The sequence below is a fragment of the Protomyctophum parallelum genome (assembly GCF_964188405.1).
Source record: "Protomyctophum parallelum genome assembly, chromosome: 9".
In the NCBI taxonomy this organism is placed as follows: Eukaryota; Metazoa; Chordata; class Actinopteri; order Myctophiformes; family Myctophidae; genus Protomyctophum; species Protomyctophum parallelum.
Window position 1 is genome coordinate 26,024,504 of NC_139706.1, and position 24,867 is coordinate 26,049,370.

Sequence of the window (24,867 nt, forward strand, 5' to 3'; positions counted from 1 at the left end):
GTCCGTAGGTGCCCTTTGAGAGCGGTTTTGAAGGAGTCAAGGGATTTGAAGGAGTCAAGGGCGTTGGTGGTGGCATTGGATGATGAGGTACACTTGCAAATACATCCTCTTAATGTGACTGTCTCCTCCTTTGTTCGCTCTTTTGTCCTTGATAACTTAGTACAATGCAGTATAGACTACATATTCTGACAGCCAATAGTCAGACAACCAACAGTCCCACTACTCCATTAGTCCGACAACCAACAGTCCCACTACTCCATTAGTCCGACACCCAACAGCACCACTCAGTTCAAACGGGTCTGATTCTTTTTTTCTCAGATGGACAGCAGTTGTGGGCATGTGCACTGTATAAAATATTTATGCTAGCAATTGCATATTGAGCAAACTGGTAGTTTACCTATGGTGCTTTTTAGCGCCTTTATCCAAAGTGCTTAACATTGTGCATTATATCCACCCATGCATTCACAGTCACACACTGACGGCAAGGACTGCTCATCAGGAGCAGTTGGAGATTTACCCCCTTTCCAAAACGAGCTCCTCGCCAGTAGCCCTACACACTTCCACCACTCTGTATGTGAGGCTGAGCCATATTAAGTGTCGTCTGAAACCAAATAGCCTTGAGTGGAAGTGGCTTATAAAGCCCTCAAGGGCGAGTCTATACCGTGTTAAATACGGACACTTGACCTCTGACAACTGAACTGACCTCATAGATGGCCGCAGATGGCCACATGAAGTCTCATATCCACATTATAGTTACACTATTGCCATGTTGACCATGAGAAGCACAAGATAGGATTTCTTCTTTTTGGGTGTTGCAACCACTCCAAGGAACAGCAATGTCGAGGGGTCCCTATGTCCCAACCTATGTCCCTATGTCCAAACCTATGTCACTATGTTTAGAGTACCAGTAGGGGCAAAAGTGGCACTGTTGTGCTACAAACAGAGAGAGATAGTGTTGCACTGTTGCCTGCTAATTACAGAGAGAGGGGGGGGGAGGAGGGAGGGAGAGAGAGAGTGAGTGAGAGGTGTCTGCTAAATGCTAATTCCCCAACACAGTAACTGTAATTTCTCGACCGTTTCGGACGTGGGGCGGCTCGCCGGAACCGGGCTGGCACCCTGGGCGCGTTCCTGTGGGTCTGGATGTTCTGGGGACCCCCACACGGAGTTGCACCACTCAGTTCACATGGGTGTGATTTTTTGTTTCATATAGACATTCTTGATTGTAATAACATGTTCTTTCAGATTCCATGCAAACTTTATTTATTGGGTTACAAGAAATAAGAATAATGCTTATCAATGCCATTCAAACAGGCACATCTAAAGTAAAAGCAGATGCTGTAAAGAAGTAATGTTCAAGGATAGAAGTCCCACGCTGCAGATTTGAAGCTCTCAACTGTAAATAAATAAATTAAATTATATGTGAGCCACGAGTTTAAACAACACATAAGATACATCTCAGTCAAATACAAATCCCCCCAGTCAAAAAAACAAACATAGTCTAATTAAAGGTATATTCAGTGATTTCACTTAATTCAAATATCACTTATTTTTTTGTTTTGTTGTGATAATCCTCCCTACTATAGAGTGTGCTGGCCATATAAGGAGTTCCTCCCTGTCCCCAGTTAACCCCTGGGGGTTAAAAAACCTTAGGTTTCGTTTTTGACTCTCTATCCTGATTGGACGAAAGGCTGGGTCCCACAGCCAAAAATGAAACCTAAGGTTTTTTGAGTGAAATCACTGAATATACCTTTAAACATAAAAGGTTAGTATAGTTCTGTATTTCTTTGGAATTCATAATTCATTGAGAGCATAGCAAATCTAATGGTCCTGGAATGGCATTGGAATGGCTCAGGGTATGGAGTTTGATTCCCCTTATGTAAAACATACGGTATACCGCCTCCCATACTCATGGGATGAAATTGTTGACCAAATGACATGCATTCCTTATTGTAATACTTGAATATAAATTAGTATGGCTAACTTTCAGCCTTGGTATGACCTATTTGGAAGAACAAGGACAACCTTAATAAGACTGGAAATTGAGGACCAGATTAAGTATCATCATTAAATGCTTTTAATTAGATAACAGAAAGGAAAGAAAAAAAAAACTACTGCCCCGGTGGGGACAGTGGCATATAATTGGTGCAGTTCTTCAAGTCATCCCTCTATTTAAAGCTGTATCTCCTGAATGGGAGTGTGTCGACTCCTCCTGTTGCTCCTCCGCTGCCTGACATTGAATTCCCCTTCAGGCCCTTGTCTTAGACAGGTCCACCATGGCTCTGTTATGGCTCTATCTTATGGTAGCAGTCCAGTGACCCATATCTACTTTCAGAGACACACTGACACACAATGGAAGGAGTGCCTGAAACACATTTAAGACATTGTCGCTCTCAGGTGGACACCTTTTCAGAAAGAATAACCTGTGTTCCAATGGAGCCAATGTTATTTAGTCACAAACTCTTGTTAACACCTTTCTTTGATTCTGTATTTATAAAACCCTCAGACACATTAACACACAGAGACAAAAATCTAAAATAGCAGCTACATTTGTGACACTAATATGATGGTATTAATTTACGAAAGAAAAACAAATATGAGTCTTTTTCCCAAAAGCAACAATATTCTTCAAAATATTTTTTTAATATACACAATGGATCCTTATGGGCCCATTTAACATATGCTTAATGATTCTCCTAAAGAATATGCTCATACATTACTGTAATGTAGGTGGTCTTCTTATGTTCCCTGACTGAAACCTACAAGTTACCGTAGTTCTATTTTTGGTCAGTTCACTTATATTTTGTACAGTTCAAACACTCAACAAAGCAGTGCATGAGTTGCTCTTAAACTAAAATACTCAAGTGGATTTTTAGGGCAAAGACCAAATTATCGAGGGAATTAAAACTGCCTATGGCGCTAATTAAAACAAAAATAGCATGCAACTACAGTTTAGAGATTAAATGAGGTTGCTTTAGGGGTGCAGTGTTAAAATAGAATATAAAATGTATCATTTGACAATCCTGAATATTATGCAGCAGTCTGTTTGGAATCATTTTTGATAGACATCTAGATTAACTCTTAAACATTATAAATTGGTTCATGTTGAGATCTTCGATGTTTGAAAATGCACACATCCAGGGGCACGGTGGGACAGTTGGTAGTGCTGTCGCCTCACAGCTAGAAGGTCCTGCCTCGGGACGCTGTGGGTGCTGGTGGCGTGTCCTCTCCTCCGTGTCATCAGTGCCCATACCGGAGGCGGGGTTGGCGAAAGGGCCTTTCTGTGTGGAGTTTGCATGTTCTCCCTGTGTCCCCTAGGGTAGGTACCCTCACAAAAAACATGCAGTAATCCTGGTCTCTAAACTGCCTCCCCCCTAGATAATTGACAAAGGGGTGAAAAAGGGGTTACAAAATTGTGGGATAAAAATTATTAAAACAGAAAATGCACACATCCACGTCCGCTTTGTTAAGAGTTACCTTTGTTGAATCAACAAAATGCTCTTAACTCATACATCAAAGGCATTTCATAGAGTATGATTATATTCATACATACAGTATCCCACATATTAATGTGGGTATTTAAGCTCCGCCCAGGGGTAGTGGCTCATGTCATGTGACATAGTTGGGCGAGATACAAACTAGGACTGAGAGAGAAACTTTTCATCAGTCTTCTTCTCTTCAGTGGACAAAGGTTTGATTTTACATTTTATCTGGTAAGACCCTTATGCGTATTCATTAACTGGCTTGCTGGAGTATTTATACTCCAGCAAGAGTTTATTTTAGTTTCTGGTTTTTATATGAATTAATTACCAAACTGGTTTATTATGTATCATGCTTCATTAAATAACAGTAATATATATGTATGTGTATATATATATATATATGAAATGTTTGTGTGAATTGACATATGTCAATTCATATATAATTGACACATTATTTATGCCATATAAATAATAGCATTGTACGGTATTATGATGACAACGATCCCAAAAGCAACTATTACAATTTTATAGTTCATTCATTCTATCCAGAATAATATACCATCCATACACCAATAACATGGCTGTTATATTAGTCTGGAAAACATTCCCTGACTATGGGGAAAAGTGTGTTATTTTGCTTAGGTTGGTTGGACTAGTGCTACAGTTTTCTTGGAAGAGCCACAGAGTTTGTTGAATTATGATTCATTTCATCAACATTACATGCATAGTCAATTAATGATGTATTATCGCCCCTTGTTTTGGAATTGCGTATATAGAAGCGGGTGTGATACATAGCAGTGTCAGCACTCAGCATAATACCTGTTCACCATTTATCCGTTTTTTTGTCATTTAACTTTCAACTAACACTATAAACTTTGAGTTACAGTGGGGCAGCTATGCTAATAATTTCCATGAATTTGCTCAATTATGCTGACTATTAATTACATTCAATTAAAACCACTTTTGCAGTAAATTATTTAATGTTTCTTGCACATCTATTCAGGTTGTAAGACAATTCTCTCAGGATGACACACCAGTTTCCTACACTCTCTGCAGCACAGAAGAAAGACCTTCATGAGACGGCACTACGCATAATATCCCCTGGGAAGGGCATCCTGGCTGCGGATGAGTCTGTGGGTCTGTGAAGACCTATGGAGATACTAAATAATGGCATAGAATCATTTAGGACTTGCACATAATGCAACGGTTGTACTGAAATGATTGCTTCACTGTGAATTAATTTTGCACAGTCCAAACAAAATGCACTGAGTTGATATTAACATCTTGGATGTACATCATCTGTAAAACCTAATTCATACAGCTTCATCACAGAACTGTGTCGCTCACTTAAAAAAAACATAATTATTGTTTTGTTTTTAATATTGATTGTTATTTTCAACGAGCAACACCGCCATGCGGCAAAGAATAAATTGGGCTTTGCATTTACATTTTGTTGCAACAGGCAGCATGTCTAAACGTCTGGCCCAGGTGGGAGTGGAGAACACTGAAGAACAGCGCAGACAGTACAGGCAGATCCTCTTCAGTGCAGATGATCGCATCAACAGCTGCATTGGAGGGGTCATCTTCTTCCACGAGACCCTGTACCAGCACTCGGACACTGGCGTACCCTTTGTCAAACTTATAAAGGACAGGGGCATCATGGTTGGCGTCAAGGTAGGATCATTTTATATTTAACATGAGGAACTACATAGGTGCACTCAGTAGAGTGCAAATACCTAGTGGTATAAAAATGGTCTTAAGGAAAATGTATCAGCATTAAACATGAGGATCTCTCTTGTTGCTATACTAGAATTTCGCGGCCGCTCATCCCAGAGTTACATTGCCGCGCACTATGGGAAGAAGGAAATTGCGGGAGTTGACTCCACATGTAGTAATGGATGGGTTATTAGTTGTTATTATGTGTCCTTATTAGTGTAGTGTAGTGTAGTCAACACGTTATGGCTCATACACACTGCCCGGTATTTGCTCCGATTATGCTGTCGGGGAGCATTTTTGGCGCTGGCCGACAAAACCGCTGATCTGACGTTAAGCGGTGCCCAAAAGGTAGATTAGGATCTACCAGTATAGATCACAAAGGCTTTGCAATTAGACCACATGACATGGCCCTACAAATATATATAATTGTAATATAAAAAACGATTTTTGCATCTGCCGCTTGAGATGACCTGAGATGACTTGATTGATTGACATCAAAAAGGGCCTGTCAGCTCAAACACACAATGCAATACTTGTTGTTGCGTACAATCATCAGTAGCAAAGTGAAATAACAAAAATAAAAACCCTACCTTTTCCATTTCCCCCCCTCTATTTCCCATTCCATGTGCGTTTGTGTTATAGTTCTCTGGCCTCTGTACTACTGCCACCTACCGTCCATTTATTGTATTACACAGTGGGTGAAAGAAACACACCCCTTAAGACTAAACCCCACCCATCAGAGGTGTGGCGTCCAGAGGTACCTTTGACATGACATTTGTGTGTGTGTGTGTGTGTGTGTGTGTGTGTGTGTGTGTGTGTGTGTGTGTGTGTGTGTGTGTGTGTGTGTGTGTGTGTGTGTGTGTGTGTGTGTGTGTGTGTGTGTGTGTGTGTGTGTGTGTGTTTCGATGTGCATGGCGTTGCTGAAAATGAGCACCTGTGCTCAGCTACTTCCCTGGGTAAATAAAGGATAAAAAAATAAAAGGTACCTTTCAAAACCTATAGAAGTCAGCCTGGTACAGACGATTGGGCCTATGAAAGGCTCCTCAATTACATTTTGTAACTATTTTCAGCAATGTAATGATAGTTTTATTTGGTAGGTATATGAGCTGTTCGTTTTGAAAGTAGCTCTGAAGTAAAAAAAGAAGTGTGGGCAGCCCTGGTATAGATGATTATATATATATATATTCATTCCGTGGGTAAATCCCTGTAGGCTACCCACATATTGGTAGCCTATGCAATATTGGCGTTACGCATTTCACTTGAATAATGTTGTGTGCGGACGTGCGCGTGCGGAGAAAGACAGTTATTTAATGAAACTCAAGATTATAACGTCCTGTCTCGCTGCCGCCGTGTATAGGCTGCACGGCTATTCCTGTGTGTGTGTGTGTGTGTGTGTGTGTGTGTGCGTGGCGTGGCGAGAGAGAGAGAGATCGTGGCTTCCAGGCGTGCGTGTGCGTGTGTGTGTGTGTGTGTGTGTGTGTGTGTGCGCAATCAAATGTACTCGGCAGTATGGCTGGCAGGCGAAATGGCGAATTCGAACGGTGTAATTGTAATAGTTTGGAACAAACCAAAAACTGTCAAAGAACAATATTGATGTAACTAAGACATTCGCTGAGAGAGCGATATTTAATATACAGAGATTTAGAAGGAATAAGCAAAATCGTGAGGCGAAAGTTCCTCTCCTTCCTCGTTTTTTTCTCCTGCGGAGTCCGGACAGTGGACAGGACTGTCAGGGAGACTCTGAGATCAGAGCAGCACAGGCTGAGAGGCAGAGCTAGTAGCCAATTAAAATACGGAGTAGTAGTTGCCAGGTTCGCGAATTGTAAGCGAGTCGTAGTGTGTGTTGAATGGCATTTGTGGGCTTGTGAATGAATTTTCTCACATGTAATTATTTGTGCTCACTTGCATAGACCTGGCGAATTTAGCGTGGTGAAAACAGTGTTCCGGGGGTGCGGGTGCTTGGGGCGATGTTTGTAGTAAACAAATGCATTGCCGCCGTGAGTGTGGACGGGAGGAATCTTTGGTGGCACTGCAATGAACATTTGTTGGCGGGTGGTGTTGAGTGTGGTCGATGGGCACGATAGGAGGAGATAGCGCTGCAACACTGCGAAGGGTAACTGTGTGACGTCACTGCCCGTGTGAGTGTGTGTGAGTGTAGTGTGTAAGATGGTGTTGTGGGTGTTGCAATAGCGACGTAGCTGTTGTGGCTTTGGGTTTCTTGCCATGTGTTGGGTACAAGTTCTCACTTGTTAATATAGATGGTTGTGGCTACATGAGATCTTATGCTCTGTCACTTCCCAGGTCGACAAGGGTGTCGTCCCCCTGGCAGGAACCTGTGGAGAAACCACTACACAGGGTACAGTAAAAATAAATAAATATCCCCCCCCCCCCTGAGTTATTTGATGATTTCATTCAGACAAACATACTGTAGGGTGCAAGATGCTTTATAGACTTTTTTTCTTTAGGTCTGGATGGTCTGTCAGATCGCTGTGCACAGTACAAAAAGGATGGAGCCGTCTTTGCAAAGTGGCGCTGTGTGCTCAAAATAAGTGACACCAACCCATCTAAACTGGCCATCGCAGAGAATGCAAATGTTCTGGCGCGTTACTCAAGTATCTGCCAACAGGTTTGGCCTCTCTGTTATATTCTTAGTCAACATTTGTGAACACTGGAAGGATGTTAATTTTGTTAATCGTTGTGTGCATTTTGACATGCAGAATGGCATAGTGCCCATCATAGAGCCAGAGATTTTGCCAGATGGAGATGATGACCTGAAGCGCTGCCAATATGTTACTGAGAAGGTGGGTTCATGCATTTGAGAAGATAGGGAGCGAGACATAGTGAGAGAAAGAGCTAGAAAGAGAGTCAGAGAGAGAAAGAGGACATCTTTCATCATCATGCAGAGTGCAGTTGATGTTTTCTAATACATGTTCTGTGGTATTGCAGGTTCTTTCTGCAGTCTACAAAGCCATGTCTGAACACCATGTGTACCTCGAAGGTACTCTGCTCAAACCCAACATGGTCACCCCTGGACACAGCTGCTCTACCAAATACACACCAGAGGAAGTTGCTATGGCAACTATCACTGCATTGCGCCGCACAGTTCCCCCTGCGGTCCCAGGTAAGCTAAGATAACACTTCAGGTCTAAGAAACAAACAAATGCAGAAATGAAAATCCATTTTAAATAAATGTCCATGAACGCTCAGTTCATGGACATTTATTTGCCCTGTTACACGGCAATGCTTTTTGGTATCCCTACAGGAGTGGCATTTCTCTCAGGCGGTCAGAGTGAAGAGGAGGCCTCTATCCATCTGAATGCACTCAATAACTGTCCTCTAGTCAAGCCCTGGACTCTAACATTCTCCTTTGGCCGAGCCTTGCAGGCCTCTGCTCTCAAAACCTGGCGAGGACATAAAGAAAATGAGAATGCCGCAACTGAGCAGTTCATCAAGCGAGCTGAGGCATGTTTTTTCTTTTTTTTTTTTTTTTACTGTAATCATACAATGACATTTTTACTCAACAAGTTTATTTACTGTTGTGCATTTCTTTCTATTATCTTTTTGCACACAGGTGAATAGTCTTGCTTGCCAGGGGAAATACACTGGTGGCAACGACATTGGTGAGGCTGGCCAGCAGGTCTATGGGTCCAGTCATGCATACTGAGCAGCATGTTGATGCCCACATTTCAGCTCTTACCAACAAAATAGTATATCATTACCATAACCAAGCCGCATCACAGTCTCACAGATGAATAGTTAAATAATAATAATAAGTTGAAAGTTAATTTACAGTATAAACACTCTTGATGGAGGTATTGCATGAAAACAGAAGTTAACATTGTATTTATCTGCCTTGACGTACAAGGACAATCAGAAAATGGTCTTTGCCTGAGCATTTTAATGCATGTTATAAAATGAAAAGTGGTTGCTCTGACTTTGTTCCAAATACATGCTCTTATGACACCGATAATTAAAGCTACATAATTTGGTAAATATAATTTCAATTAAAGCAATTACTTGCCTTGTGTAGTGAAAAAGAAATACTAACATAAAACAAAGAATAAAAAATAAAATAAGTAGTGCATTTATGTAATGCAATTTCCTGCCCATTATGTGGATTTTTTATGTGTGTGTGTGTGTGTGTGTGTGTGTGTGTGTGTGTGTGTGTGTGTGTGTGTGTGTGTGTGTGTGTGTGTGTGTGTGTGTGTGTGTGTGTGTGTGTGTGTGTGTGTGTGTGTGTGTGTGTGTGTGTGTGGTGTATCTGATATTCTACCACTTCTTAGATGCGTTTCCAACGTATATTCTGCTACTTATATCATATGAAAGGTTCTCATAGTTAGTGTTTTCTGTGCACTGGAATGAAGTAGATCAACATATTATAATAAAAAGGTATCTTAAAACAAAAATGTAATTTATTTAGATAGTGATATTAAAATAATTTTACTCCCATAATTTAAATATATTAACAAACATCTGGATTGCATTTTACTTACTGCATTTATTAGTACTTACTTATTACATTTTACTTCATTTTACTGTTGTGGTTCTAAATAGCAAGATACCCTGGCCTATACCATAATTGGACAACCTGTTTTATGTGGTTGCTTTGACAGGCTGCTACATTATATGAATCATTAAAAATAATCCAAATATGTGCTGTTTTTGGATTGAGGTTTTCTAAATATGCAAACTAAATAGATTTTTGCTGCCAGAATATTCATCCCAGTGGTCAGTACAATATTGCTATAAAGAAAGATGTTACCAGCTCTCCCTACCAGCAACATGTTTGCCATCAAACAAACATCTCATTAAAAGCGCATTTGTTGGCCAAGGCCGTAGCGTAACGGTCTGGGCACCGGACTGGTGATCCAGTCGCGGTGTGCCGCGGGTTCGACTCCCGAACCCGACACGGCCTTTACCGCATGTCATCCCCCCATCTCTCTCCCGTTTCCTGTCAGCCTACTATCTGTCCCTTAAAAAATCAATTAAAGGCGTAAGCCGCAAAAAAAAATCTTAAAAAAAAAAAAAAACGCATTTGTTCACTTTCATCTGTGAAACTATACCAAACAGAATGTATTCTGCAAACAAGAATCGCAAGCAAGAAATAAACAACTTTTGCAATTAAAATCCATGTTTTATTTCCTATATACGTTAAACAGGTGAAAAGGGAGGTGGAACAATGTTGGTGTCAAGTTCAAACAATTCAAATTGATCTCTTCAAAGTGCTATAAACAGTGCATTTCAATTAAGCTATTTCAAAACTATATTCAACAGAGAATAAACATAAAGCTCAGTGAGAGAAAGAAATATGTCTGATTTGATTATTTTGAAAGATAATTTCATATCAGTTACTAGGTCTACTTACTTTTCATAATTAACTAACTTTGACCTAGATTCATTTTCTGGTATCTACTTTTTTCAGGATCCACCATGTACCTACATTCCACCTTTTATGCAGACATAATTTGCATCGGTCCCCTCTCAGCATGACAGGCTGTGCGGTTATATAATATATGGATATGGATATGCAAAGGTTGCCTGTGTAAAAGTCAGCAGGAAGATGTATCAACAATCTTGTATGTATCAAATGTATCCATCATTTTTTGATAATGTAGGCTTTACACAGACCATATCTGAGAGTATGAGATATATGTATTCAACATATGCTGTCAAAGCGAAATTACAGCTCCTGTTTATTTTTGAGTCTTGCATAGGCTACAATACATGGATTATAAAAAGATTGGTACAACTATATCATACAAATGATATTGTATATTGTGTTAGTAATTGTAGGCTAACATACAGATTGGTCAAAATAACATTTTATTCACAATATAAAGGTTATTGCTGATCAATGTTCATCAATACAATGTCAATCATAAGCAGTCACCAACTATAGGATGAATTAATGAATGAATATATAAAACCAGTGATGGTTATGATCATCATAGCATAGGCATAGCCCATACCACCATCTGCTGTAGCCAATTTGCAACTCTAGATTTTTTTACAATGGGTTGAATCTAGAGTTGCAACAAGCTCCATTCACTTCCTATTCATCATTTTTGGTTTGTGATCTACTTGTCTTAAATGACGTTAAACTCACCAACATTGCAGCTGCAGTCCAAGCTTGAATTATCCTCTTTCAATCTGCCGAGCTTGTTTTTCATAAAAATCCACCGTAGAGATGTTATGAGCTACTTTCTGTCTAGACATCCTCTGCAAGTGATTATTTTAAGTGTTGCAGTTTGGAAGCACTCGTTTTTATTAATGGGTTGCGCTGCTGCCTCCTGCATTATGTGCAAATTCGAAACAGGTGGACCGCAGGGGCCGTTCAGTGACTTACGACGAGTGCTTCCAAACTCCAGCACTTAGAAAAAGAATCACTTGCAGAGGATGTCTTGACAGAAAGTAGCTCATCATAACATGTCTACGGTGGATTTTTATGAAAAACAAGCTCGGCAGATTGAAAGAGGATAATTCAAGCTTGGACTACAGCTCCAATGTTGGTGAGTTTAACGTCATTTAAGACAAGCAGATCACAAACCAAAAATGATGAATAGGAAGTGGATGGAGCTTGTTGCAACTCTAGATTCAACCCATTGTAAAAAAAATCTAGAGTTGCAAATTGCGGCTACATCTGCTGGAAAGATATTGTAAGAAAACATTGAATTAGGCTACTCAATTGTGAGCAAACTCTGAAAATTGTTTGCAGATTTTGGTGGCATCTCATGGAAACATACTGTATAGGAATAATTTGTTCATTGATTATTTTAAATGTTCTATATTCTAAAGCAGTGGTTTTCAACCAGTGGATCTTGAGGGGAGAGTTGGTAACCAAATTAACCCTCATAGATCTAAATTTAGATTTAACTATTGAGAGCGTAAAATGAAACCAAATAGACCTATACGGTATACCGGTCCATTTGGTTTCATTTTACGCTCTCAAGAGTTACATTATTGTAAAACATCTGTATTAGGCTACTTGGTCCACGTGGCTCAAATGCCAGTAAATAACTGACACATCTGACAGGCAGTGTTGGCTCTGTCAACAGACTCAACACACACACTGCAGAAGTGTGTGTGTCACAATCTGGCAACACTGGAGTCAGGCGCGCTTTCAAGGAAACAAACACAGCAGCAGCTGCTTCTCCTGTCTACTCTCCACCACAAGTTCACAGCCAGTGTTGTGTTCTCTTCTAGACCTGCGTACAAGGAGGTCGAGGTTTTTTGTTTTAATAGTTTTGTTTATTTATTTTCTCTGCGAGAACATCGATCAATCGGAATAAATACTGAACAACAACGGACCAGGTTGGCCAGCGCGTAGCGGAGCGGTGGGCAGCGTGTGTGTGCAGGAGGAACCATGTCGGGACAGACGGGAAGTGTTGTACGAGGCCCTGCTGGAAACAATGACTGTCGGATCTACGTAGGAAATCTCCCCCCTGATATCCGCACCAAAGATGTCGAGGACGTTTTCTACAAATACGGAGCGATTCGAGACATCGACCTGAAGAACAGGAGAGGAGGACCGCCGTTCGCTTTCATTGAATTCGATGATCCCAGGTAACGAGCTAACGCTAAGTAGCTAGCTGGCTGGCTAACCTGGACAGTAAAATATGCTTAATGTATCGCGCGACAAAATATGACTTGATGTGAAAATGAAATACTTGCAAGTTTAAAGTGTTTGATTTTTTACGCTCGCATGACATGGTAACATTGAAGCGAAGCCCTTTAGGCCCCATAGAGCCATGCTGTTTGTGAGTGGCTCACTGGCTCGGACTATGTCCTGGGTCCAGCGTGTACAGCACGCCCTCTATGAGCACGCCTCGTTGTTGACCTAGTCACAACAGAAACGTGGTGCGCGGTCGTTCGGTTTTGAGTGTAAAGTCCACGTTACTTTAAATGGCAATGCAACCTCGCAGTTGTGCGATTTTAAGATGCATACTTTTACCTCGCCCGGTTAGCCTGTAACGTTAACTTCCTGCATCTTGTATTGTTGTTGCCCTGCAGAGGTATTAGCAGTTGTTGTGTTTTTATATTTTTAGTCATAGTGTAAACATGACAGCGTCAGTGTTTTGAGCTGCCAAACAAACACAAAACCTAGTGTTCAAACCAGTGGGCTGAAATTGTAAAAAAAAATAATCAAATCATATAAAATCTATAATTAAATAATAAGTAGACGATTGACAAAAAGATTATCAAAAAAGAACAACGAGCCGTTGTTGTGGTCTTATACATTATTATTGCAACAACTCTTTAGCAAATCCATATTGTTATGATTATAATCACATTGGTGAGTCAACTATCAGTCACTTTTCTGTACGTGTGCAACTTTGCAAGCAAGGCTGGCCACGTTAGCTATGTTTTCGATGAATTGAAATTGAATACATTTACCAATGGAAACAAACAAGCCTTTTCTGGTTTCATCTTTTTTAGCAGACCCGGTATGTGTACTGTACTTCCCTGTGCCTGTCCTTGCCAACTGTTAAAGTATTCAGTATCAATAGCAGTTAATCTGAAACCGTAGTCTCCCATGTCTAACCAATGACATTCAAATCGTCTTTTTCAGGGACGCAGATGATGCCGTTTATGGACGTGATGGATATGACTACGATGGCTACAGACTGCGTGTGGAGTTCCCGCGGAGTGGCAGAGGTGGTGGGAGAGGAGGTGGTTTTGGTGGTGGAGGTGGAGACCGAGGTGGTGGTGGCGGCGGCGGGGGGCTCGGTGCACCCAGGGGCAGATATGGCCCCCCTTCCAGACGCTCTGAGTACAGGGTCATTGTTTCAGGTAATATCACCAGTTTGTGCATCATGACTAATAAGCAGTGTTGCCAACTCTACTGAGAGTAGTAGTTGCGAACGCAGTGAGCCACTTAGTATGACAGCAAGGGCTGAATGTCTGTGTGTCACGCTGTTACACCACCCGCCCGCCACCAGAGGGCGCAGCTAGACAGCAAGGGCTGACGCAGCTAGACAGCAAGGGCTGAATGTCTGTGTGTCCCGCTGTTACACCACCGCCGCTGCTTAACAACGACACTGTCTGTAACTTGCTCGCTGTTACACCACCCGCCGCTGCTTAACAACGACACTGTCTGTAACTTGCTGTACTAGGCCCAACATAAAAAATAATACTGTCACAACGACACTGTCTGTAACTAGGCTATGTGTACTAGTGTGTGCATATGGGCTAACGTTAGCTAAGCAGTCACAGTCCTGTTTACTGCTGCTCAACAACGACACACCAGAGGGCGCAGCTAGACAGCAAGGGCTGAATGTCTGTGTGTCCCGCTGTTACACCACCCGCCGCTGCTTAACAACGACACTGAATGTCTGTGTCCCGCTGTTACACCACCCGCCGCTGCTTAACAACGACACTGTCTGTAACTTGCTCGCTGTTACACCACCCGCCGCTGCTTAACAACGACACTGTCTGTAACTTGCTGTACTAGGCCCAACATAAAAAATAATACTGTCACAACGACACTGTCTGTAACTAGGCTATGTGTACTAGTGTGTGCATATGGGCTAACGTTAGCTAAGCAGTCACAGTCCTGTTTACTGCTGCTCAACAACGACACACCAGAGGGCGCAGCTAGACAGCAAGGGCTGAATGTCTGTGTGTCCCGCTGTTACACCACCCGCCGCTGCTTAACAACGACACTGAATGTCTGTGTCCCGCTGTTACACCACCCGCCGCTGCTTAACAACGACACTGTCTGTAACTTGCTCGCTGTTACACCACCCGCCGCTGCTTAACAACGACACTGTCTGTAACTTGCTGTACTAGGCCCAACATAAAAATAATACTGTCACAACGACACTGTCTGTAACTAGGCTATGTGTACTAGTGTGTGCATATGGGCTAACGTTAGCTAAGCAGTCACAGTCCTGTTTACTGCTGCTCAACAACGACACACCAGAGGGCGCAGCTAGACAGCAATTGTTATTGCAATTTACGATCTGCGTTCGCTTCCCGCGTTCTCGCGTCTTACTTGTAGTAGTAGTGGTAGTGGTAGTGGTAGTGGTGGTGGTGGTGGTGGTGGTGGTGTGTGGTTGTAATGCACGTAATGCGAGAACTGTTTGCCCCACCGACTTCAAATTCAACACATGACATCCGGTCCGTCGGTTAAAGTGCTCCGTTGCTATAAATCGATTGGGCGTTATAATTTAATGGATTAAAAAACCCTGGGCAATTAGAGTGTTCTATGACAAGTTAACAACGGGTATTATTAGGTTCCAAAATTGTATCGTTCTCAAGTAGACCGGTGCAACCTGCAAATCACCATTCTTTCCTGCAACTTTGGGGGGAAAATAACAGTGGGAAATATGCCTGGCAACACTCACGCAATGATGCCCCACAAAACACCCATGGATAAGTTGTTAAAAACATTTCAGTAAATTGAATTGTAGTGAACAGTTAAATATTGAAATTAGGCTTCTTGTGACTCTTTGCATGGAATAAATATGGTCTTGTTTGAGAAGTTTGAAAATCATTCATGATTTGTGTTAAAGGGCTCCCCCAAAGTGGCAGCTGGCAGGATCTGAAAGACCACATGCGTGAAGCTGGAGATGTGTGTTATGCAGACGTTTTCAGAGATGGAACCGGGGTGGTCGAATTTGTGCGCAAAGAAGACATGACCTACGCTGTTAGAAAACTGGACAACACCAAATTCCGATCACATGAGGTATGTGTACTGATTTGACTCCTATTCACGGATATTGTTTCTTTGCCTTTCGGGAAGGTGAGTACTTGTCTGAAATGTTGACGGCAACAGTGAAATTGTTTTCGGTTGATAGGGAAGGGAGCAGTTGTGGCCCTTGCTTCCAAATTCCAGCTCCGGTGTGTTCACTTTAGGTGATGCAAAGAGGGTGTGGTCTCTTCAATGTCAAGTTCTCTTGTGTCTACCAGGGAGAGACCGCATACATTCGTGTGAAAGTAGATGGCCCCGGCAGTCCGAGCTACGGAAGATCACGCTCCCGTAGCCGTGGCAGCCGAAGCAGAAGCCGGAGCCGCAGTGCCAGCCGCAGCCGCAGCAACTCCCGTGGCCGGGCCAGAGCATCGCCCCGCTACTCTCCTCGTCATAGCCGCTCTCACTCCCGTTCCTGAGTCTTTTCTATCAACCATTGATGTTTTGCCCTTTTAATGAATTCTCTGTATACCCTCCTGTTTTGAGTTTTTCAGACGTCAGCTGTTGATTTACTTTTTTTGAATATCTTGTCCCGATGTCGTTGTGGAAGACCTTGGTATGTAGATGTGTCCCTTTTTTACATTTCCTCACCCTTCCAGCTGCTTTGTCCTGTTTTGATCTCTGCAGTTTTGTTTTGACTTTTTTTTTGTTTAGTCACAACTTGCAAAATGTGCTGTTATGAGTTTGCAAAAATGTTGAGCTGCACCCTTTTGCACTCAGTGTTTTTGCAAGTGTTTGAAAATTGAATGTTATCTTTTCCATGGGTTGACTGGGTGGGTGGATGGGGGACATTGCTTAACTGTATTTTACCCTTGTGTCTTCCTTTAGAAATCTGAAGATAAGGATTAAAAGAATGATTTGGAATAAAACCATTGTGGAACACATTTCATTTGTATGGTCAGGATAGGACATCTAAATGAGGAGGAGTCAGGTCCTATGGTACGCTTCATATTCCATGCATTGAGGTTTTGGATAAGATTTAGGGTGCATGTCATAATATCACAAATACTTGTCATAACCTTTTTTTACATGCTGGGTCTGAAGTAACAATCCTAAATCAGATTGTTTTCTTACTTGTGTAACACTTCTATTGGAATCCAAATTGATATTTGTGTTGGGGGTGGTTATAGGGTTAGTTCAAAAGCTAAACTTATCACCACTTAAATGTTTTTGCTTCACTGATTTTTGGTGCTCATGGGTTAGTTTGTAAAGCAATGTATGTCATGAGTGCTCAAATTAGGCCCATATCTGAAATCATTCTAATGGTTTGCCTCTGATTTTCTTCCTGGTATTTCAAGGTTTTGATTGGAGGAGTGGATCCCAATCCTTGGAGCTGGATGAGTGGATCGATAGGGAGGGGATAGGCAAGGATGGATGCTTGGAACGGGATCCGTTTTCCAGGAATCAAATGAGTTGATTTGGAACTAATTAAGGAGTCCCAGAGCAACTTTTTTCCAATAGCCTATCTATATTAATTTTTTAATGATATGGCTTTATTTACAAGAAAGCGAATCTGAGGACCAGGAAGTTGGATCAAAGGATGGAATCGTAGATGCCTGGTATGAGGGAATTAAATTGGGGTGGTTTGGTTTTTGATTGTATTTTATTGCTTAATCTTACATACCTCTTAGAATTTTCAATAAAATGACTGAAAACGGTACATTTATTTCAGTGGGTTTTTTTATTGGAATACTCAAATGTGTGAATGGATGTTATTCCTAATGGAATAATTATTTAAATGTTTTTAGATATTATCCCATTGTACATAGCCTATACACTAGTCTAGTCAATCCGGTAAAATGTCTAAATCGGACTTAACCAATTTAGACCTGAGGCCTTCTAAATCCTAACGGTTTTCTGAAAATGTCAGTGGTGCTCAACCTTTTTCATGTCAAGGACCCCCAGAATTATCTGTATTTGGCAACCGACCCCCATCTGAAAATATGTTCCAGGGACCCTCCCAGAAGCAACGATTTGAGTTAAAAACGTCTGCTCGGAAAGAATATATATTCAAAGATTTGTGCCACAATTTTTCAAAAATAGATCTACAAGCTTGTAACGCGGCACTCTGCCATGCTATGAGCTTGTAGATTATTTTATTAAATTCATACCAACTGGGGTTTAGATGACTTTATGAAATATGATTGTACTACATCCACTGATAAATGTAATCTGGTCAAATGTTGTTTACATCTGACTTAATTGAATTGTAATACAATTGCCGGATACAGGATATGGAAATGAACAAACTGTTCAAGACAATGATCCTTCCAATAACGGCTATTGAATAGCCTCACACCAAACACCCATAGCCATACTCACTAAATATATTCATAATGTAATGTTGTACTTGTATATACATTGTACTTATACATACATACCCAGAGCCTTAGATAAATGGCTCTGTACATAACACCCCCCACACACTACACACTTCTTGTTTTCCAAGTTCTTGATTTCTAGTTTTTAACCCTTTAACTAGTTTATTTTCTAATACATTTGTTTTTACTTCTGTTTTGTAAAAGCGACTTTGAGTACCTTGAAAAGCGCTATATAAATCGTATGTATTATTAATATTATATAGATATAAAAATGTTCCAGTTTCCCCACACCACAGATTAATATGATGGCTATGTGGGGCCAAGTTATATCAACACGGGTCTCATATTTTGGCCCCCACGGTGGTGTATTGCCAATGATGCATTGTGGGATGAAATAAGATGCAGGCAGATAGGAGCTGGAGAAAATCGCTCCCACCACCTCGGGAGGCTGCTGCTCAGCCAATGGATGACTGTATCACGCAGTAGAGGGCGGGGAGGTCTTCTAGCACAGTGGATCATAGGATACATCATACACCATGACCATACGTACCATAGTTATTGTGTAAATCTGAAGAATTTAATTGCGGAACTAAATCCATATCACTGTCGTCAAGACGAAATCATTTGCAAAGGAAGTATCGAAGGAGTCAACGGGTGAGTGACGTGCTAGGTCTGCCGTGTGCCGACGCGACACATTACCATGCGTCTTTACAGTTTGATTTGAGTTCTCCCCTCAATGAACTGTTATTAGATGTAGCTTAATTTGGGGGGGGGGGGGGGGGGGATTTGATGTAATTTGTAATACGTAATTTGAATCGTGGAGTAGGCCGGAACGATTGTAGCGAAAATGCTCGATTGTTAATGGCTATTTAAATGCGAGACTCTTTCGCCAAACGATTATGCAGAAGAACCTGATATATCGCAAAGTTATTTTTTCCAAGTAATTTAACTCCACCTGTATTGAGTTTCACAGCTAATCCATGCCCCGCTCGAGTCCTTGTCTATAGCATAAAGTTCAGAGAGATTAATTAATTATATGCTAATGTTTTAATGAATACGCCATTAGCCTATTTCACCAACTGACCAATTTGTCTGCGTATGCCCATTGTCCCTTCCCTTGATATTGGCCTGCTGGCTGCTCTTTCTTACCTAATTGGTTCGTAGAGGTGTCCATTGACTCATGCCAATATAGCCCTTTGAATTGATTGTAGTCGTCTACATTCAATCTGCCGGTGTGTTTCATTCAATGCAATCCCTTTGAGTGAGTGTTTTCTTCGCAGTTCGTTTCAGCAGACATGACTGACAGGAAAGCTGTGATCAAAAATGCAGACATGTCTGAGGACATGCAGCAGGATTCCGTGGATTGCGCTACACAGGCCATGGAGAAATACAATATAGAGAAGGACATTGCAGCCTATATCAAGAAGGTGAGTGAGAGCGGACAGAAGTAAAGGGTGCATTCACGTGCGGGTCCATTTGTACACTCAAGAGTTCCAGGGCTACAGGGCTGCCAACATTGGACTGAGAATCCAGTAGATAGTTTTTTGTGTGTGTGTGTGTGTGTGTGTGTGTGTGTGTGGGGGGGGGGGGGGGGTAGCTACATAAATTGATTTCATAACTGAAGCAATATAAGACTCATCTTTAATAATAACCATTCATTATTTACATCTGTATGATTGCATGCACTGCTTGCAGAAACATGTCAACATTAGATCTAAAGTTATAATATTCAGCTCACCAAGACTGCTCACCATGGCAGAGGGAAGCGGTCCACCCTCAGGCCGGACTGAATCATTTTAATCAAAACACATTTCTGTTACTAGGCCTAATAAATATGCTACTCTATATCACAGTTTCTGTGCTTTATCCTGGTTTGTTGCCTGTGTCAGTTTGTTCATGTGGAGAGGGAAGTCAAAAGCCACTTTTCCTCCTGAACGTTCAGCACCTTCAACTGTAAATATCTTCCCACGGCCCTGCTGCTCACATATGGGAGATTGTGCCTCCTGGCGTGATCACAGAAGGAGGCGCAATCTCCCAACTTTTGTTACATTCGTAACCCCCAGTTAGTCTACTTGCCAGCCCATAAAGCCCCATTGTGAACCTGGACATTTTGAGTACCCTAAAGTTTTATATTACAAATGTTGAGTATGGGTCCCCAGCATGAAGAGACTGGCGGATGCTAAGTTTCATATGTTGGGCAATTTTCATAATTAGCATAATATGCTGGGGTACCATTAACATCCTATATAAGGCAAACATTTCAAAATGTCATTATGATTTAAGTAGCATGTGACGGGTCCAACTAGGGGTTTTTCATGATTCTGAATCCATTGCAAGCATTCGTTTTGCACAAAAACACTCCTTTGGCTAAAAACGTCCACTGCCGTCATCACCAATGTGATGAGGTCAGCACATTTGGACAAGTGGCTATATGGCCGAATTTAGCCCAAGGAGTGTTTTTCATGCAAAACTAATGCTTGCAATTGATTCAGAATATATACGTTCCTGTGTTCTGGTGAATTTTGGGAATTTGATACCAAATCCAGGAGAAATGACAATGCAGGAGTCCTGCAGGATCCACGAATGTTGGCAGCCCGGAACCTAAGGCTCACCATGTAGCAAATTCTGAACTGGCAAAACAGTAGGGCTGAGGTGGGAACCGAAGTATGCCTAGTTCCAGAACTGTCTGTGATGGTGTCAGACTAAATGATCAACTCTGGTCTTGTTTTCAGGAGTTTGACAAGAAGTATAACCCTACATGGCATTGCATTGTTGGAAGAAACTTCGGCAGCTATGTTACCCATGAGACAAAGCATTTCATTTACTTCTACTTGGGGCAAGTGGCCATCTTGCTCTTCAAGTCTGGCTGAGCAGTTTCCTGAGGTGCGGAGTTCCTCATTGAAACTTAACAGGAATGTACTGTTGGCTGATGTCTCCCATACAGTTAATGACTTACCATAATGATGCAAATCGGCTGTGCGCAATTGCATGGACTATACAGTATTTAATATGTTTGTTACAGTACGTTTATGTTTCAATTGTTGCCATTCGAAAGCAACTTAAGTAGTTTTATTTTTTATGTTAAACCTAGGTTGTAAATGGTTTTTAACAGTGGCCCTTGATTGTATCATAATTAAAGGAAAGCTAGAGAATGTAGTTGTGCATCTGCTTTCCTTTATAAGTGACATTGCCTGTCCATTTAGATGGTAGATTCAAATGGAGTATCAGTTTGGATATAGCTGTGCATCTTTTTGACAATACCAAGATTTATTAGGTCTAATGATGCTCGTGAAAAGGTGTGAGGAAGTTAAGGTCCTTCCTTTCTCGTGTGTTCCCAGATAATCTGTAAAATCCAGAGTGTTCATTTCACAGAGAGTCTACAAATTAACCTGTATGGCTCCATTTGTACACTCTAAAATTAACACTGAGGATTTACACATGGTTAATTCACATGACCACAAGTTCTTACATGACTGCCGCAGGCTTTCAGTAGGATTACAGCTACCTTGTACAGAACCATGACTATAAGATAACTGAAACATGCTGTGATTTTTACCAGGATTGCACTTTTTTTTTAAATGTTATATCATTTTAACCTCCATCAGGATAAAACTTACCAAAATCTTCAACTGTCACTAAGCAAGCACAAGTGTTTCCAGGAAGTTGATGTCAAGAACTAAAGGTGTTTTCTCCACTCTTAATAGTCACTGTGAACAGGTGGAATAATCTGACTAAATTATGTTTTGTTAACAATACCAAACTGTAATGGCTACAATATTGATGATCATTATCCTTACGTTTTCACAATAATGCCACAATTTCAAGTTAACCGATCTGTCTTTATCTTGCTTGTATTGAATATATCACACAATAATGGATTTAATATGACAATTACAATATCCTTGCAAAATCAATGCAAATGATAAATTAGTGGCTGCTATTGATTGAAAATGAATATACCTATAAGCCTTCAATAGTTAAAACTCTACAAAGACTTGTCTTTCAGACAGTTTCGTTGTCTTACTATGTGACTGATGATACTGTCCAAACGCACTATCCCAAACCTTTATTTTGCATTGCATAAATATACTGCCAGGGATCTAAGAAAGACTTGCAGCTTCAAGTAGTGTCACCAATCATTTTTTAACATAATTATTTTAAGGCACTCTTTGGTTTTGGTCTTGTCGACATTATCAACAAGCTGTACTAGAAATGCACAATGTCTCTTGTGTTTGCTTGATTAGTATTATTTTCAAGGGAACTATTCCTATCTATTGTCCATGTAAACTGATGTATCGGTTCCTTGTGCATGGATTTCTGCTTTGTTTGTATATGTAGGAACCATTTCTCTGCTGTTTAATTCACACAAAACACGTGCCTCTCATTGTAACTGGCTTGAGTACAATTGCACTTCATTAGATGTAGGGTACTACATAAGAAAAACCTTGTAAACCCAGTAACAACAACTAACAATAAATCTTCATTGGTGACTTATTACATTTTTGGCCATTTATTTGACTTCATTGTATTTTGAATATACTTTAGTAATGTGGGTCCTTTCCAGTATGTACAACATATTTAAATATTTTACTGCCATCAACGCAGTCTGATGGACATCACATTAACAATATCACATTTTCTTTCTAAATGTTGATGTAAAATATAATGTCTAAATAATTATAAGAAATTATTCCAAAATATGTGCTCACAGTTTCCTTTATCCTAAAATGTAAAGATAGCACAGGCTTTTGCTTATAAGCTATTATCTTTAGTCTATGCACGTTTGACTTCAATCTCACCCAATGCCTGAGTCTACTTTCCAGTTCTTGCTTCAGGTTTCTGTTATCTTATCAAATATTGATCTGATTCATGGAATCTGCAATTACAGCTGGCTTGGACAGATTATTCCACTATGTGTTTTGTAATATTGTAGAGAGAAACATTTTGCACATATTTTGAATAGCCAGATTTCATTTTATTTCTTGATCTTTATCTTGTACATCAGTTTCACTACTTTTAAATATTTGTTTTCCAATTTATGGAATTTCTTAGGGAAATGTGTTTTTAAAACATTAAAAACAAAATGTAGGAAACAAAAGGCTCATAAAAATGGGTCCCGGCCCACTGTGTCTTAGCAAGCAATGTGCCTTAGCGGCTAAGGCTTAGCACATTAGCAATGTGCCTTAGGACATTCATGCTCCCAAGTGCAAGATTGATGAGACCCTGTCACTCTCAAGTAATGTTAGCGTCCAGTGCAGATAGACTTTATTTAAACTCTGTTCTTACCTCTATCCTATTTCACAGACTCACGCTAGTTGTCATAATACAGCACACGTCACATGCAATTAAGTGATCATATATGGTTCACACCATCTAACCGTTATCTACTCTACTTAGTTGATGATAGCATTATTGTGTAACTAGCTTCTGCAAAATGGACAGGAAGTGACAAGAAGTGACTGCCAGAAATATTGCTGTGTGTGTGTGTGTGTGTGTGAAAATAATTGAAGTAATGAAGAAATATGAAAATATTACAGCAAGAAAGTTGAAAAAAAATCTTTTCCTACTGTACTGTGTGTGAGCGTGAATCTATGTTTTGGACTCGTACAGTAGTAGTCGACTGATTAATACTGTTGCCACAAACAACGAGGTCATCTCGCATCTCAGATTTCCACATTCTCCTCAAGGCATTCCAGGTCCTTAATCAGAGTGCGAGAATGTTCCCTCCAGAATATTGATGCTAGGGTTCAAGTGGTTAATGTAAAAAACAAAAACAACTCCCTAGCACACAAAGATTTGGCTGCCCTCCTGTAATAACTGAGGAACCCCTAGGGGTCTCGGCCCCCCTGTAGACCCTTAATCTTTTTTCTTCCTTCATTGCCTTAGTAAATAATATTAGTTGAACTCATGTATTAGCCTAATTTTACATTTTTCTTGAAAATAGTTGAATTTCAGTCTTTCAAACTTCAACATGCATGTATAAAAAATCACACCAGTGTGAACCGAGTGGTGCAACTCCCGTCTATTGGTTCTCTGTATCATTCCAATTTGTATCGTCCAATTTCTTCTCTGTATCGTTCCAATTTCTTCTCTGTACTCTGGTGCCCCCTACTGGTATAAATAAGTAACATACCCGTGCTCACTTATACAAACATACATACAGGTACCTACCTACCTACCTACCTACCTAGGTACACGGACGTTGCTGGATGTAGGAGTGGTTGCACCACTTAAAAATGGAATGGAGTCACCTGTATATAGGCTATTACAGTATGTGCTGTTATTCACCTTTTTGACCACAAGAGGGGTGCCTTCTCATGTGTGATAGTGTTTCATCCATTATGTTTTTGCCCCTTTGTCTCTGACCAGTGACCACTATATCTCGAAAAGTAATGGTTAGCTTGCCGTGAAATGCACTGTGCCGTGTGCACATTCATCAATTAAACCATTGATGACAATCATGGAGACCCTATGTTACTCAAGCGTCAAGTGCAGACAGCACTGGACACTGTTCTTACTTGTACTTATCCTGTGTCTCACACTTACATAGCTGTTGCTGCCATGACACCTGCATTTTCTCATGGGGATCAGTAAAGGTTTATCTTTACCTTACCGTCCTTATCTTATCTTTAGAGAAATTTAGAAAAGTGCCCTATAGCTC

The 24,867-nt window shown here is 40.8% G+C and overlaps 3 protein-coding genes across 3 annotated transcripts; all 3 read left to right on the forward strand.

The window, feature by feature from the left end:
- Positions 1-4,501: 4,501 nt before the first annotated feature.
- aldoca (aldolase C, fructose-bisphosphate, a) lies at positions 4,502-8,859 on the forward strand (the record flags this gene model as incomplete). Its single annotated transcript, XM_083774078.1, has 8 exons — positions 4,502-4,620; positions 4,946-5,153; positions 7,497-7,551; positions 7,661-7,821; positions 7,913-7,996; positions 8,142-8,316; positions 8,458-8,657; positions 8,767-8,859. Exons 1-8 carry the CDS (start codon positions 4,505-4,507, stop codon positions 8,857-8,859), a joined length of 1,092 nt encoding a protein of 363 aa, XP_083630204.1. The 5' UTR covers positions 4,502-4,504.
- A 3,571-nt stretch (positions 8,860-12,430) lies between these two features.
- On the forward strand, positions 12,431-17,535 carry srsf1a (serine and arginine rich splicing factor 1a). The gene is made up of 5 exons (XM_083772970.1): positions 12,431-12,758; positions 13,765-13,985; positions 15,710-15,882; positions 16,107-16,824; positions 17,184-17,535. Exons 1-4 carry the CDS (start codon positions 12,559-12,561, stop codon positions 16,302-16,304), a joined length of 792 nt encoding a protein of 263 aa, XP_083629096.1. The 5' UTR covers positions 12,431-12,558; the 3' UTR covers positions 16,305-16,824; positions 17,184-17,535.
- A 1,201-nt stretch (positions 17,536-18,736) lies between these two features.
- dynll2a (dynein, light chain, LC8-type 2a) lies at positions 18,737-22,626 on the forward strand. The gene is made up of 3 exons (XM_083772624.1): positions 18,737-18,860; positions 19,487-19,633; positions 20,939-22,626. The coding sequence occupies exons 2-3, from the start codon at positions 19,502-19,504 to the stop codon at positions 21,074-21,076; spliced, it is 270 nt and encodes an 89-aa protein (XP_083628750.1). The 5' UTR covers positions 18,737-18,860; positions 19,487-19,501; the 3' UTR covers positions 21,077-22,626.
- Positions 22,627-24,867: the final 2,241 nt, after the last annotated feature.

Coding starts and splice junctions, on each gene's coding strand:
- srsf1a (XM_083772970.1), top strand. CDS start 12,559: ATGTCGGGACAGACGGGAAGTGTTGTACGAGGCCCTGCTGGAAACAAT. Junction 12,759..13,764: donor ATTGAATTCGATGATCCCAG/GTAACGAGCTAA, acceptor CGTCTTTTTCAG/GGACGCAGATGATGCCGTTT. Junction 13,986..15,709: donor GTACAGGGTCATTGTTTCAG/GTAATATCACCA, acceptor TTTGTGTTAAAG/GGCTCCCCCAAAGTGGCAGC.
- dynll2a (XM_083772624.1), top strand. CDS start 19,502: ATGACTGACAGGAAAGCTGTGATCAAAAATGCAGACATGTCTGAGGAC. Junction 19,634..20,938: donor TTGCAGCCTATATCAAGAAG/GTGAGTGAGAGC, acceptor TCTTGTTTTCAG/GAGTTTGACAAGAAGTATAA.